Source organism: Delphinapterus leucas, chromosome 8 (genome assembly GCF_059928025.1).
Source record: "Delphinapterus leucas isolate spDelLeu-1000000601 "Yukka" chromosome 8, BTC_Dleu_Yukka2, whole genome shotgun sequence".
In the NCBI taxonomy this organism is placed as follows: domain Eukaryota; kingdom Metazoa; phylum Chordata; class Mammalia; order Artiodactyla; family Monodontidae; genus Delphinapterus; species Delphinapterus leucas.
Genome location: NC_143136.1, coordinates 94,816,226 through 94,830,693, shown reverse-complemented (window position 1 = coordinate 94,830,693; position 14,468 = coordinate 94,816,226). Strand labels below are relative to the sequence as shown.

Sequence of the window (14,468 nt, the reverse complement as noted above, 5' to 3'; positions counted from 1 at the left end):
TTTCTGCTGTATAGCAAAGTGCTTCAGTTACACAAATATATATACTTTTTCATATTTTTTTCCATTATGGTTTATTATAGGATATTGAATATAGTTCCCTGTGCTATACAGTAGGACCTTGTTGTTTACCTTGTAGCTTATTTTATATCTAAGAGTTTGTACCTCTTACTCCCCATTCCTATATTGCCCCCCTTCTCTCTCCCCACTGGTAACCACTAGTTTGTTCTCTAGATCTGTGAGTCTGCTTCAGTAAAGCTATTTTGAAAAACACATACCTATCTCTATTTCGTCTGGAAAGCCTACTGTTAAAAAAAAAAAAACCCATTTGGGACTTCCCTGGTGGTCCAGTGGGCAAGAGTCTTGTGTTTCCAATGAAGGGGGCCCGGGTTCCATCCCTGGTCGGGGAACTGGATCCCACATGCGTGCCACAACTAAGAGTCCACATGCCGCAACTAGGACCCAGCGCAGCCAAAATAAATGAGTGAATAAATAAATAAATATTTTTTAAAATAATAAAAATAACCCCCACTTATCCAACACCTACTATACGTAACAAGCAACACTGTGACAAGAAACTGACCTATATTATCTCATTTGTTTTTCATAACAATTTTATGAGGTAGATAGAAATTATTCCCCAAAAAACCAACTCAAGTATCCCTCTAGGTGCCTTCTATTTAGTCATATGAATAAGCTGAATCAGCCAGAGATGCCTGTAAAACCCATGCTGACTAAGATCTCAAAAGGTGCCTCTATTTAGAGAAAGGCAGAAGACCGGGGAGAAAAGTCACCAGAGTTCTAAATCAAGGCAATTTCATGACTACCCATAGGAAGGCTACAGGCACTGTGGTGGGTCACTTCATCAAGGAAGTAAGCGTATGAAAAAGCACCGGGTGGCGTTGATGGTAAGCACAGTAGCACCCACAGGCAAGCAGTAAAAACAGAGAAGAGGGGAGAGCTTTAGTCTTTGTTCCGACACTGGCTTGCCCTTTCTATTCCCCCAATGGGGAAAAAGGATGCTTGAGAGGATTACAAAAATAACACATGTACCTTGTAAAATATTTTTCCAAAAATCAGAAAGTATAAACAAGAAAGTCACCACCAGCTATAACCAGCAGCAACATTTTGGCATTAATTAGTCATTAGTGGCAAGTACTATGCAAAACTGAATTTAAAATGTTCGATAGGAGACTGAAAGGAGAGGAAATATGCCCTGAAATTTCTGACTGTGAACCTTCAAAGACAACTATGGAGGAACCAAGCCCACAGAGATTTCCTCTGAAAATAGGACCCCTCAGAGAAGGGAGTATCTGCCAATGTCTCCCACTGACAGAGATGGTCACAAAGAGAAGGGCCTCGGACTTCCCTGGTGGCACAGTGGTTAAGAATCCACCTCCAATGCAGGGGACATGAGTTCGATCCCTGGGCCGGGAGGATCCCACATGCCGTGGAGCAACTAAGCCCGTGCGCCACAACTACTGAGCCTGTGCTCTAGAGCCTGCGAGCCACAACTACTGAAGCCTGTGCGCCTAGAGCCCGTGCTCCGCCAACAACAGAAGCCACCGCAATGAGAAGCCTGCGCACCACAACGAAGGGGAGACCCTGCTCGCTGAAACTAGAGAAAGCCTGCGTGCAGCAATGAAGACCCGGTGCAGCCCAAAATAAATTAATTAATTATTTCCCCCCCCCAAAGAGAGAAGGGCCTCGTTCTCAACTGCCTCAAATCTCCCCACTTCGGACTTCCCTGGTGGCGTAGTGGTTAAGAATACGCCTGCCAATGCAGGGGACACGGGTTCGAGCCCTGGTTCGGGAAGATCCCACATGCCGCAGAGCAACTAAGCCTATGCACCACATCTACTGAGCCCTCGTGCCACAACTACTGAAGTCTGCGTGCCTAGAGCCCGTGCTCTGCAACAAAGAGAAGCCACCGCAATGAGAAGCCCCCACTCGCTGCAACTAGAGACAGCCCGTGCGCAGCAACGAAGACCCAACGCGGCCAAAAAATAAATAACTAAATGAATTTATATATAAAAAAAAAATCTCCCCACTTCAAAGAGGGCTTCAGAACTAAGTCCGCTCACCACAAAGCGCAGGCAGTGGTTTAGACTACCGCAGCTCAGAGTGGCAGATGGAAGGATGACGGTCAATGGGACATCCAAACCCAAATCCCAAAGGGTGACCATCTTCAGGGTGAAACTGACCGGCCGGTGTTCTTGGAGAGAGAATGCTCTCTGCCCCATCCTGCCCCACCTGCCCCATCCTGCAGCAGGTGTCAGAGGAGAGGCCACAGCCATGGACAAACTCGGGCTCCAGTTCCTTGACGGCAAAGCCCTCAGCCCAGGATGCAGCAGGCCCTAGCCAGCTGCCAGCTTGGTCTGAAAACAGGAACCAATGTTGCAAAGAGCATGGAAGAAGTCCAGGCTGCAGTTAAGACAAATGATCCTCATTCGCAAGGCCTTTGAGACATCGCAGGGCTGCAGTGCTTGTCTCAGCAGCCGTTGCCAGGTGACCCAGGACATGACCACCGGCTCCTGGGAAGACCAACCCTGCCCCTAGACTGCCCCGAGGTGGCCCAGGCACTTTATCCTTGCCTGGCCAGCTGCCAACCATCTCCCCACTGTACACAGAACCAAAGCCCAGGACTGCACTTCAAGTTGAATACTGTATAGTTCTTAATTCCACTTTCCCTCTCCCTCCAATCAATTTTGGGTTGCAGCTAATTGCTAGGAAGGGGCATTTCCAGGGGTGGGAAGGACAAAAAAGTGGTAAAACCAAGACACACAAATGGTCCTTTGGAGAAGCAGCGTTACATAATGGTTACAAGCAAATTTCCAGGCAAGTAAGACGTAGGTTCACACTCCAGTTGTATCCACTTACCAGCCATGAGCCTTCAGCAGCAATATTTACCTTCTCTACCAAGTGTTAAATAATACCGCTACCTAACGCACAGCCCCGCATACCAGGTCCAGAGCAGGTGCTCAGTAAATACTTAACATCTTCATAAAGGTTATGAAAATTTACATAAGATGAAGGGGTTCCATAGTTCAATCGTTCATTCTGCAACTCGATAACCAGCACCTACTAAACGCCAGGCATTATTCTAGGGGTTGAAAAGAATATGACAGTCATATGACCCATGCTTTTCTGAGCGTAAAATCTTGTGAGGACGATGGGCAATAAACAAATATACCAATACATCAATTAAATACAGGTAACTAGATCTACGAAAGAAAAAAATATAGCACTGCAAAAGAAAGAATTATGGGGGGATGGGATTGGGCAGAGCAGGAAGGAAGTTGTACTTCCTTAGTCACCGAAGTTCTACCAGCTAGAGTCTGGGCAACGTCCCAAAATGGAAATAAAAGACTTCTCATCCCATTTGAAATTCTGGCAACCCATTTCCCAAAAGAAATACAAATGCCAAAAACACATATGTGAAAATGCTCAGCTAGACTGGTAACTAACGTTTCTTTAAATGTGTGTTAACATAGAGAATTCAATTTTCCACCTGGACAAAGGGCTGTGATCAAAATGAATGATAACACTTTGTGTGGGCAAAAGTGAGTAAACACATCCTCAACCCTGCCAGTGGGAATGTAAATCAGTATGACCTTTTTTGGAGCACACTTTGACACCGGGCATCAGTTATAAGTTAGCATATTATTTCACCCAGACTTCTAGTAATTTATCCTAAAGAAATAAGAGGACAAGCATTAAAATATAAATGTGTCACGTAGTTATTTCAGGTTGTTTCTAACTTCAGGACACTGAAAACAACCCATGTCTTCAGTAGAAAATTGCTTAAACAAAATATGTTAAATCCATACATAGCATACCGCATAGCTATCAAAAAATAACATATCTCTGTCCTAAGATGGGAAGATATTCAAACCGTGCTGGTAGCAGAGAAAACCCAGTTTTCAAAAGAGTATATATAGATCATCTCTATTTATGTGGAAAAAAAGGATGTATATGGAACCATGCACATGTGTGCATGTACACACATACACACACACACAAGCTATAAATCAAAATGTTAGCTCGGGGAGGTCCTATAACAAGTGAGTTTTACTGTATTCTTTGGGGCACTAGGAATTACCCCAACCTTTTACAACCTTTGTCTTGATCCAAAATGGGGGATGGAGCAGGGGCATGGGATGAAATCAGGAAATCAAGGAATAATCTTTTATCACCTCACTACACTACTTCCCCATGTCTCAAGGTCAAAAGCAACTTTCTACATATGCCAAAGCATGTATTTCAGTTTTTCGAATTTTTCTTTGCAGAGTCTTTTATTTCACACCCTTGAGAGCAAAAAAAACAGTAGGGCAGACAATGAGAAACTATCCCAGTACTGACTAATAAAAAACATTTTCAAAACTCTAGGGATGGAAGAGAAGTGGCCTGACATTTTTTGAGCGTATATTGATGTTCCATTCACTATCATGTTCAATCTTCACCTCAATGCCCTTTGGTAGCTACGATGGCCCTCCCACTTTCACACATGAGAAAACTGAAGTTTCAAAAGATTAATAAACCGCTGAAGGTCACGGAGCAAGTGAGTGCAGGTCTGACAGAGAATTCTTCTCCAGGATAGTATTAGTTTCCTGTGCTGCTATAAAAAAGCACCACAAATTGGGGGTCTTAAAACAACAGCAGGGCTTCCCTGGTGGCGCAGTGGTTGAGAGTCCGCCTGCCGATGCAGGGGACACGGGTTCGTGCCCCGGTCCAGGAAGATCCCACGTGCCGCGGAGCGGCTGGGCCCGTGAGCCATGGCCGCTGAGCCTGTGCTCCACAGCGGGACAGGCCACAACAGTGAGAGGCCCGCGTACCACAAAAAAAAAAAAAAAAGCAATTTATTGTCTCACAGTTTTGGGGTCTCAAAGTCTGAAATCGAGGTGTTGGCAGGCTCACACTCCCTCTGAAACCTACAGGGCAGAAGCCTTCCTTGTCTCGTCTAGCTGCTGGGATCGACCAACAATCCTTGCATTCTTTGGCTTGCATACATCACTCTGAACTCTGCCCCCATTGTCACATGGTCATTTTCTCCTTGAGTGCCTCTCTGTGTGTCTACTCTTCTTACAAAGACCCCAGTCGTACTGGATTAGGACTTCATCTAACTTGGTGACACCTGCAAAGATCCTATTTCCCAATAAGGTATCATTCTGCGACACAGGGGGTTAGAATTTCAACATCTTTTGGTGAGACACAATTCAACTGGTAACAGGGACCAAGCCTACCCTCCTTCCTCGAATACATCCTGCCCACCGCATCACAACCCATTAATATCATGTCTGTGTCTGGCGGGTTTCATATGTTCGTTTCCTGACAGTGGAAGGCAACTCCCTTCTGCCTTCAGGCAAGACTAAACCTAAACTATTCCAGGCAGATGAGCTCAGGATAGCAGCTCATGTCCTGCTATCAAGGCTCCACCTTCTGCATTAGCTTTCAACGGGCATGGAGGTCATCTCGGAAGTTATTTATTCTTCTAGTTCAAGGTCGGCTCTTGAGCTAAAACACACTTTACACACTTCAAGAGCTTTGTAAAGTTAAGAGCACTAGACAAATGTGGAGGAAATGCAATTCACCTTCCCAGAGCCCTCAGTTTAAGGGTAGATGGAATGCTCCCTGACAAGGGGGGCAGGGGTTGGAGGGACGTGGCACTATTTTTTTTTTAATATAAATTTATTTGTTTGTTTCTGGCTGTTGGGTCTTCGTTGCTGCACACAGGCCTTCTCTAGTTGTGGTGAGCAGGGGCCACTCCTTGTTGCGGTGCGCGGGCTTCTCATTGCGGTGGCCTGTCTCGTTGTGGAGCACGGGCTCCAGGCGCGTGGGCTTCAGTAGTTGTGGCTTATGAGCTCTAGAGCACAGGCTCAGTATTTGTGGCGCACGGGCCCAGCCGCTCCGTGGCATGTGGGATCCTCCCGGACCAGGGATCGAACCCGTGGTTTTTTTCGTTTGTTTGTTTTGCGGTACGCGGGCCTCTCACTGCTGTGGCCCCTCCCGCCGCGGAGCACAGACTCCGGACGCACAGGCTCAGCGGCCATGGTCCACGGGCCCAGCCGGTTGGCGGCATGTGGGAGCCTCCCGGACCAGGGCACGAACCCGCGTCCCCCGCATTGGCAGGCGGACTCCCAACCACTGCGCCACCAGGGAAGCCCCGTGGTACTATTTTAATACGTTCTTGGTGTAACTCTTTGCCTTTGCGGTCCACTTAGACCAGACGCCAAAAGCAAATCACCAACCCATCCTCTCTCGACTGCAGTAGTTTTCTTTTTCCATTTCTGGCTTGGTTTCAAAACCAGCAAGGGGGCTACCGAAACCAGGAATCAAAAGACTATCAGAAGGAGAAAAACAAATATCGTATATTAACTCATGTATGTGGAACCTAGAAAAATGGTACAGATGAACCTGTTTGTAGGGCAGAAACAGAGACACAGATGTAGAGAATAAACGTATGGACACCAAGGGGGGAAAGTGGCAGGGGAGGTGGGGTGGTGGGGGTATGAATTGGGAGATCAGGATTGACATGTATACACTGATGTGTATAAAATGGATGACTAATAAGAACCTGCTGTTTACAAAAATATATAAAATAAAATTCAAAAAAAAAACAAAAAAAAGACTATGAAGCTATCCTGGCAACTGGTAGTTTTCAGGCCAAGCAAATTGGAAAAGGAAACAGGAGAAATACCCTGCCTGGGTGAGAACCAGCGTGCTCCACCTTTTTCACATGAGAAGACACACAAAGGATTTCCATCTCTCTAAGAATATTCCTCTGTACCTCTCACATTCGCCTTCCGATATGCTGTGGAGCATAATGCCATTTGGAGGTACATCTGGCACAAGAGAACAACCTCCCAAGCTGCGTTTTTGCCTCAATGTGGCAGAATTAGAAGCCTGTAAAGGTGCACAGCCTCCCATCTGCTTCCGCCTCTCCATCTCAGGGAGCTGAAGGATGGATGGCCCAAACAGACAGCTGGCACTGGGGAGCCTTCGGGGGGCCTCCCACCTGTGCCGCAATCATATGCAAAACGTCACAGGCCCCCAGTGAGCACCCAGCTGTACCTTCCAAGGCAAGCATCCTGATGGCCCTCCGCAGCTGACGGCAGCAGGAGGCTGTGGTACTTCCTGTGGCCTTACATGGTACCCAGGGCTGAGAACAGCTAAGACAGGCGTGAAATTCTCTGTGTCTTTTGACCTTGCCAAATTCTTCTTACACTAATTTCTCCCACACCCTCTGCCTCCATCATCTCCTTCCCCCCTCAATATCTGTCTCTCATTTCCAAGTCCCCTGGACTGTGATTTATTAACAACTTTGTTTTAAAAAAATAGAGTAAAAATGATCAAAGCAGCTCAAGAGGCTTTGTCCAATGTGGTAGCGACTAGCCACACGTGTGACTATATAAATTTAAATTAATTAAAATTAAATAAAGTTAAAAATCCAGATCCTTGGTCATCCTAGCCACATGTTGAGGGCTCAAGGGCCACGTGTGGCTAATAGCTACCGTATTGGACAGTAGAGAGAACGTGTCCATTATCATAGAGAGTTCAATGCACAGCTCTGGTCTAAAGGATGTAACGTGCCTCCCCTCTTTCTCTGTCCCCAGTCCCCCTCCCAGAGGCGACCCTGCTGCTGGTCTCCTTTGTATGCTTGCGGAGATTTTTTTTCATATGTCCAAACAGCGTGTGGTTTTAACAAAAGAGGTTTGCATCCACAAAGAGAAAAGACTAAATACGATTTGGCTCCAGGCTTTCCTCACTTAATGAACCTCGGAGATCACAATATAAGTGTACAAAGCGTGCTTCATTCTTTTGCGTGGCCTCATAGCAATCCACTATCGCCAGGACAACCACTGCACCCTTATAACCGCACTCCTCTGTGTCTCCCTGCTCCCTTGCCCCCAAACGCCTGGGCTCACACCTGGCCCTGACTTTTTGTCCTCACCCTATCTCAGCCACCCACTCCCACCCTAAATCCACACCAATAAATGAACCACCTGTGAAACCCTGGTTCTTAGCATCCCACTGTCAAGTTAGTGCCCCACACCAACAACTGCCAAGCAAAGCAGGAGTTCTAATCCAACGGTGACTGTTCACTAACCTTGCTGTGGTCCTCCCAGCCCTCACCCAGCTGGATATCCTAGTGTATTCTTAGAATCCTTCCCTTACAAACAAATGACTCCCTTGCCCCTCCTTCTAAAACAGTCACCTGTTGAAAACCGTTACCGCCTGTAAGTCCAACAGTCCACCTTCCCCACATACATCTTTCCTACCACAGGAAGATGATGTAAATTTGGAGCTTTTCAAAATAGATAACTAGCTGGTGGAATTACAAAATGAAGCAAATGCTATGGAGAAAAGTATGGAGATTCCTCGAAACATTAAATCTCATCCTGGGACTTCCCTGGCCGTCCAGTGATTAAGGTTCCACGCTTCCACTGCAGGGGAGGTGGGTTCGATCCCTGCTCAGGGAACTAGATCAGGAAGGAAGGAAGGAAGGAAGGAAGGAAGGAAGGAAGGAAGGAAGGAAGGAAGGAAGGAAGGAAGGAAGGAAGGAAGGAAGGAAGGGAGGGAGGGAGGGAGGGAGGGAGGGAGGGAGGGAGGGAGGGAGGGAGGAAGGGAGGGAGGGAGGGAGGGAGGGAGGGAGGGAGGGAGGGAGGAAGGGAGGAAGGGAGGAAGGGAGGGAGGGAGGGAGGGAGGGAGGGAGGGAGGGAGGAAGGGAGGAAGGAAGGGAGGAAGGGAGGAAGGGAGGGAGGGAGGGAGGGAGGGAGGGAGGGGGGGAGGGAGGGAGAAAGGAAGGAAGAAATAGTCCTACCACATGACCCACCAATCCCACTGCTGGGTGTATTTCCAAAAGAACTGAAAGCAGGGTCATGAAGATAGATTGTGTACATCCATATTCAAAGCACCATTATTCACAATGGCTGACATGAAAACAACCCAAATGTCTATCAATAGATGAATGGAATCACAGAACGTGGTCTACACATATAACAGAATATTACTCAGTCTTAAAAAGGAAGGAAATTTTGACACATGCTACAACATGGATGAACCTTGAAGACACTACGCTAAATGAAACAAGCCAGGCACAAAACGGCACATACCGTATGATTCCATCTATATGAGGGACCTAGGGACGTCCAATTCATAGAGACAGAAGGTAGAGTGGTTGCTACCAAGGGCTAGAGGAGGGGTAATAGGGAGTTGTTTAATGAGTACAGAGTCTCAATCTGCAAGATGAAAAATTCCTGGAGATCTGTTCCAGTAACAGCAGAAGGTGATCGATCCCATAGAGCTCTTGTCCTTGGACAACAAAACTACAAATAGCGGTATTAATAATTACCAGAAGACAGTTCAGGCCAAGTTTTGACCATTCTTTAAAGTACTTTGTTTATCTGCTTAAAGAATCAGACATAGGGGCTTCCCTGGTGGCGCAGTGGTTGAGAGTCTGCCAGCCGATGCAGGGGACACTGGTTCGTGCTCCAGTCTGGGAAGATCCCACATGCCGTGGAGCGGCTGGGCCCGTGAGCCACGGCCGCTGAGCCTGCGCGTCCAGAGCCTGTGCTCCGCAATGGGAGAGGCCACAACAGTGGGAGGCCCGCGGACCGCAAAAAAAAGAAAAAGAAAAAGAAAAAAAGAATCAGCCATGATGCTATGAAAGAAATAGGCTTTTTGTGACCTTTTGCTGTTGTCTTTTAATTTACAAACAGTTTGGGTTAATCTTAGTGACTACATGACTTTGGAATTTTGCATGAGGTATTGTCATCTATTTCTTGAAATGTATTTATTGTTTAGTTGCTCTGTGGAAAATGAGGAAGCTTAGGTTTATAATCAATTCTTATTGCCATCCTCTAGTCAAATATGTCTTTACATTGTTTAAAAATACCGAAGTGTTCCACCTTCTGTCTCTGTGAATTTGACGACCCACAGCAACTTGAATACGCTTAACACTACTGAACTATAAACTTAAAATATTTAAGACGGTAAATAGGATGTTTTTTGGCACAATAAAAAAGTGTGAAACAAAGCAAAGCTTATTAGAGCTCTGCTCTGTGATGGTGGTGAAGGCATACATGCTCTCTCCCTCTGAGCATCAAACACCCGTCACACCCACTGTCATCAGGCAGCAAGGCTGAGGAGGGAAAACTAGAAGCGTTAACTAAGAACTAGTTGGGTATTTCCCCATTCTCTCAAATCTTGTTCTCCAGCAACTAACTGAAAACCAAAGGCTCTTCTGGCTATGCCCCTCATAATTCATTCACGCTCATTCATATGCAAACATCAGTGTCTCAGCTGGCGGTGATTTCACGAATTTTTAATTGACATGAGATGAGCCAGAGATTAAAACTTTAAACTAAGCCAGCGATACAGGGGATTGAGTGTTATTTTAATCCCTACATTAGGAATCTCCAAATGAATCCATGAGTATCATCATGTTGAACCATCTGGGAATTATCAAAGCAAATCTGTGAGTTTCTGCCTTATGGGTATTAATAAAGATACACATTTTTTGAGGGTACTTGTTTGGGGATCATTAAAAACAGTGAAACCAATGACATTTCTTGTCATCAACCTTAATGTTGGAAAAACTCCAGGCCACCTGGCAAATGCTCACAGAGATCCCAACACAATAGAAAAGCCACAATAATTTGTGGCTTTGTGACTAATATGTAAGAGATTCATTTTAGCATAAAGGAAATCAGATTAAAAAAGCAAATTAGAAGAGAGAAATTGAGAAACACTGAATTCAATTCCTCCTAGAATTGCAAATCAAATTCTGGGTTATTAACTCCAAAATAAGAGAAGGCAGAGGGAAGAGCTTTCTCTTCTGAGGGCAAGGCCCAATAGAAATATAATATAAGCCCCATATGTCATTTTAAATTTCTAAAAGCCATATTAAAAATGTAAACAGAAGGAAGTAAAATTAATTGTAATAGTTTATTTAACCCAATACATCCAAAATATTCTTAAACATGGAATCAATATTGTTTGTAAATTATTAATAAAACGTTTATACTCTATTATTCTTACTATGTCTTTGGAATCTGGTGTGTATTTTACAGTTACAACACCTCTCAGGACCAGCCTCTAGTGCCTGCCATATTGGACAGCGCAACTATAAATCCAAAGAATATGTGTTCTTCTGAGAGCAGAGGGACCAACTCTTGAAAGTCGAGTATGTCTGTACTGCACTCTCCAGATTGCTCTCCCTGTATTCCTCAAATACCAGCCAGCAACAGCCTGGGTAGATGCACTGCTCCTTCACCTAGACCAGTGTTGATTCAACTTCTACCATTATAATACCGTCATTTGAAATTTTACAAAATCAGTTTACTACTATTGTCTCTTAATTTTTTCAACCAATAAGTTGACTCACTTTTTCAAAAATTAACCTTATCCTAAAGAATATCATCTGTGATATCAGAGATTTGATACTTTAATTATATTTGTTACAAGAGCAAATGCACATTAAAATACACAGTTAACACTTAAAAGAAGCTTTTGTGCTCTATCTAAAGCCAACAACTAAACTAAAAGTTGCTCTCATTCTCGAATCAGTTTTGGCATCATCTTTCAAGCCTTCCATCTGGCACATGCAACCTCAGATATATTACTGAGTCCCCTGACACTCAACATTCGTATGTCTGATTGTGACACAGCATCCCCCATCAAGAATACCTTCTGTCTGGGCACCGCAACAAAGCACGGGGCATTTACTCATTTGTATTCAACTGTCCAAACGCTGCAGAGGTGGAGTAAAGCTGCTGCTCTAATAACCAGTGATGGCTCAGTCCCAGGGGAGCCCCCTTTATAATTAATAACAATGGCAGCTAAGGCTTACTGAACTACATGCCAAACACTGCTCTAAGTTAATATATATAACCTAATATTATATTACATCGTATATGTGATGATTATCTCACTCACATAAACGTCACAATAATCCTATGAGGAGGTACTGTTATTTCCCCTTTTCTCCAGGTAAGGAAACAAGACATAGACCAGTTTAGGATAGCTTCCCATGGTCACAGAGCTGACAAGTTGTGGAGCTGAGATTCAAAGCCAACAAATCTGACTTTGGAACCTGGGGATTACTAAGAGAATAAAAAAATGGAAATCGGAAAGACACATGTTTTATGGTCACAAACACAAGTACCTCAAACACAAAATCATCACCCACAAGATGTAGAGACTGGGGCAAGCAATATCCTCTAATACAGAGAGGGAGAGAAGACAAGTAGAATAATTTAGAATGCCTTCAAGATGTCTTCTGTAAATTACAGCGGAGAACTCATCTTACTTAAAAAGAAAGGAAAAAAAAAAGCATAAAAATTCAAGGGAGCAAAGATTCCAGTAACACAAATTGAGAGAGGATGGAAGGATGGGTGGATTGGTAGATGGATTTGAAACAGGAGGGAAGGGGACAGGGCACAACCTTTAAAAGAATGACACAGGGCTTCCCTGGTGGCGCAGTGGTTGAGAGTCCGCCTGCCAATGCAGGGGACACGGGTTCGTGCCACGGTCCGGGAAGATCCCACATGCCGCGGAACGGCTGGGCCCGTGAGCCATGGCCGCTGGGCCTGCGCGTCCGGAGCCTGTGCTCCGCAGCGGGAGAGGCCTCAGCAGTGAGAGGCCCGCGTACCAAAAAAAAAAAAAAAAAAGTGACACAGACGTTGAGGATATGACGAAAACTGTGAGCCTTATTATACACTCGCTATATACATCGGCACGCTAAGAGACACACCCACCAGGGCCATGACGGTTCTGAGGCTCACCATAAAAGGTCAAAAAGTGGGCGGTGGCCAAACTAGTGGAAATCCCTGCCCCTTCTCCAAGATAGCTGGAGTAATCCTCCCACTCTTTAGTCTATGAAATTGCCCAGCCCATAGAAACTAGCCACCCCATAAGTCAGGGACCACATTCTGTCTGTGGAATGTGTCTCTCTCTAAATAAATACCTATCACTTTGTCTCTCACTGAATTCTTTCTGTGCCGAGACATAAAGAACTTGAGCTTCAGTAAGTCCTGAGACCAGGTGTGTGATTTCAATGAAAAGACAGTGGGTTCAAGTCCCAGACTGGGGTGTGACGGGGTTTGAGTCCTGGCCTGGGGGTCCAAGTCCCAATCTGAGTCGTGCAGTTTCGGATTGATCCACGGATAGATGAATGGATGGACAGGCAAATGAGCATACAAATATTCACTCCAGACTCAAGTGCATAGAACAGGGAGAATTATAAAGGGACATCCCATCTCTCTGACCATCGCAGAAGGGGCCTATCATATAGCTGATATCATACTAGCCAGTCTCAAAGGCAATTTGGGGAACTTATTATTCTCATCACCGGGACCAAAGCTACAGGGTGAGCTGTGCTGACAGCCTAATTACGTGCCCCTCATTTGCGAGGGTTCTGCAGTCTGGAATAAGACAAAAATCCACTTACATGTATTCCCTATGGGCAGAGTGTACAGCGGCCGCGTTGCTGTAACGCCACAGGACGATCGCAGATGACAGGACGTCAAGGATGGCATCAAACTAGGAGAAGGAGACACGGTATTAGTGGTTTCCCAGAGTTAATAGGGCACAACTGCGAAGACACAAGGTAACCGTTCCGTGACTCAGAACATCTGAGCCAGTGACCTCAGAGCAAACAGGCTTCACATCGTTACAATGCTGGTCATTCATCATCCTCAAGGTGAATCCTGGGAATTCTGAGCCAGGGCACCCAACACGCCTGCCTGGTGCCAGGGTCACGGCTCCCCCTGGTCCCTCGCTGCTGGGGCCTGAGAAACCACACTCTGGTGTGCAGGGCTCTGCTCCCGGGGCCTCTGGCTCCCAGCCCTCTGGAGATGCGGGCAGGGTGATGACACTGTTCTGACACATGTGAAATTGACTTCCCCAGGGCAGGCAAGATAATTTCAGCATTTTCCTGCCCGTCCCAAGTAGAAGATTCAGGCCAAGGACTCTGTTTCTGGCTCTCAGTGGGACTGTTCTATTAATACCTGGGGTCCAGGGGTCCAGAGGGTGGGGTCACCCAGGGGCTCCGGGAAGTCTGCCAACACCGTGAAATTGGGTGCAAAATTCAATGCTTTTGTTCAAATGAACGAGTGAATGCATAAGAGAGAGAAATGCAAGAGAGGAGGGGAGAGAGACAGGAGTATGAGAGAGAGGTGGGCAGGGGGGTGGTGTGGAGTGTGTGAGTGCGTGTATGTGGCATTTTGGCATTTTTCTGGAGAGACAATCCACACCTTTCAAAACATCCTGAAAAGAATCTGCAACCCTCAAAACACTGAGGGTGTGTGTTCCTGTTCCCAGCCCGACTTCTCCCCACAACAAAGGGAAGAAGTAGGTTTGGGAACAGGAACACACACCCTCAGGTACAGGAAGCCCTGAAGCTATGCAGGAGGGCTGTTTCAAGGAGCTTTCTCTGCATGAGTCACCACGCCGCACTTTTCATCTGGAAA

General features: G+C 45.8%; 1 protein-coding gene across 1 annotated transcript in view; it reads right to left on the bottom strand.

The window, feature by feature from the left end:
• The window catches only part of TMEM163 (transmembrane protein 163), a 250,867-nt gene that overhangs the window by 69,980 nt on the left and 166,419 nt on the right, over window positions 1-14,468 (bottom strand). Inside the window, exon 4 of the mRNA XM_022569576.2 lies at window positions 13,448-13,539. Coding sequence (XP_022425284.1) covers window positions 13,448-13,539 — 92 coding nt within the window. The remainder of the gene's footprint in view (window positions 1-13,447; window positions 13,540-14,468) is intronic.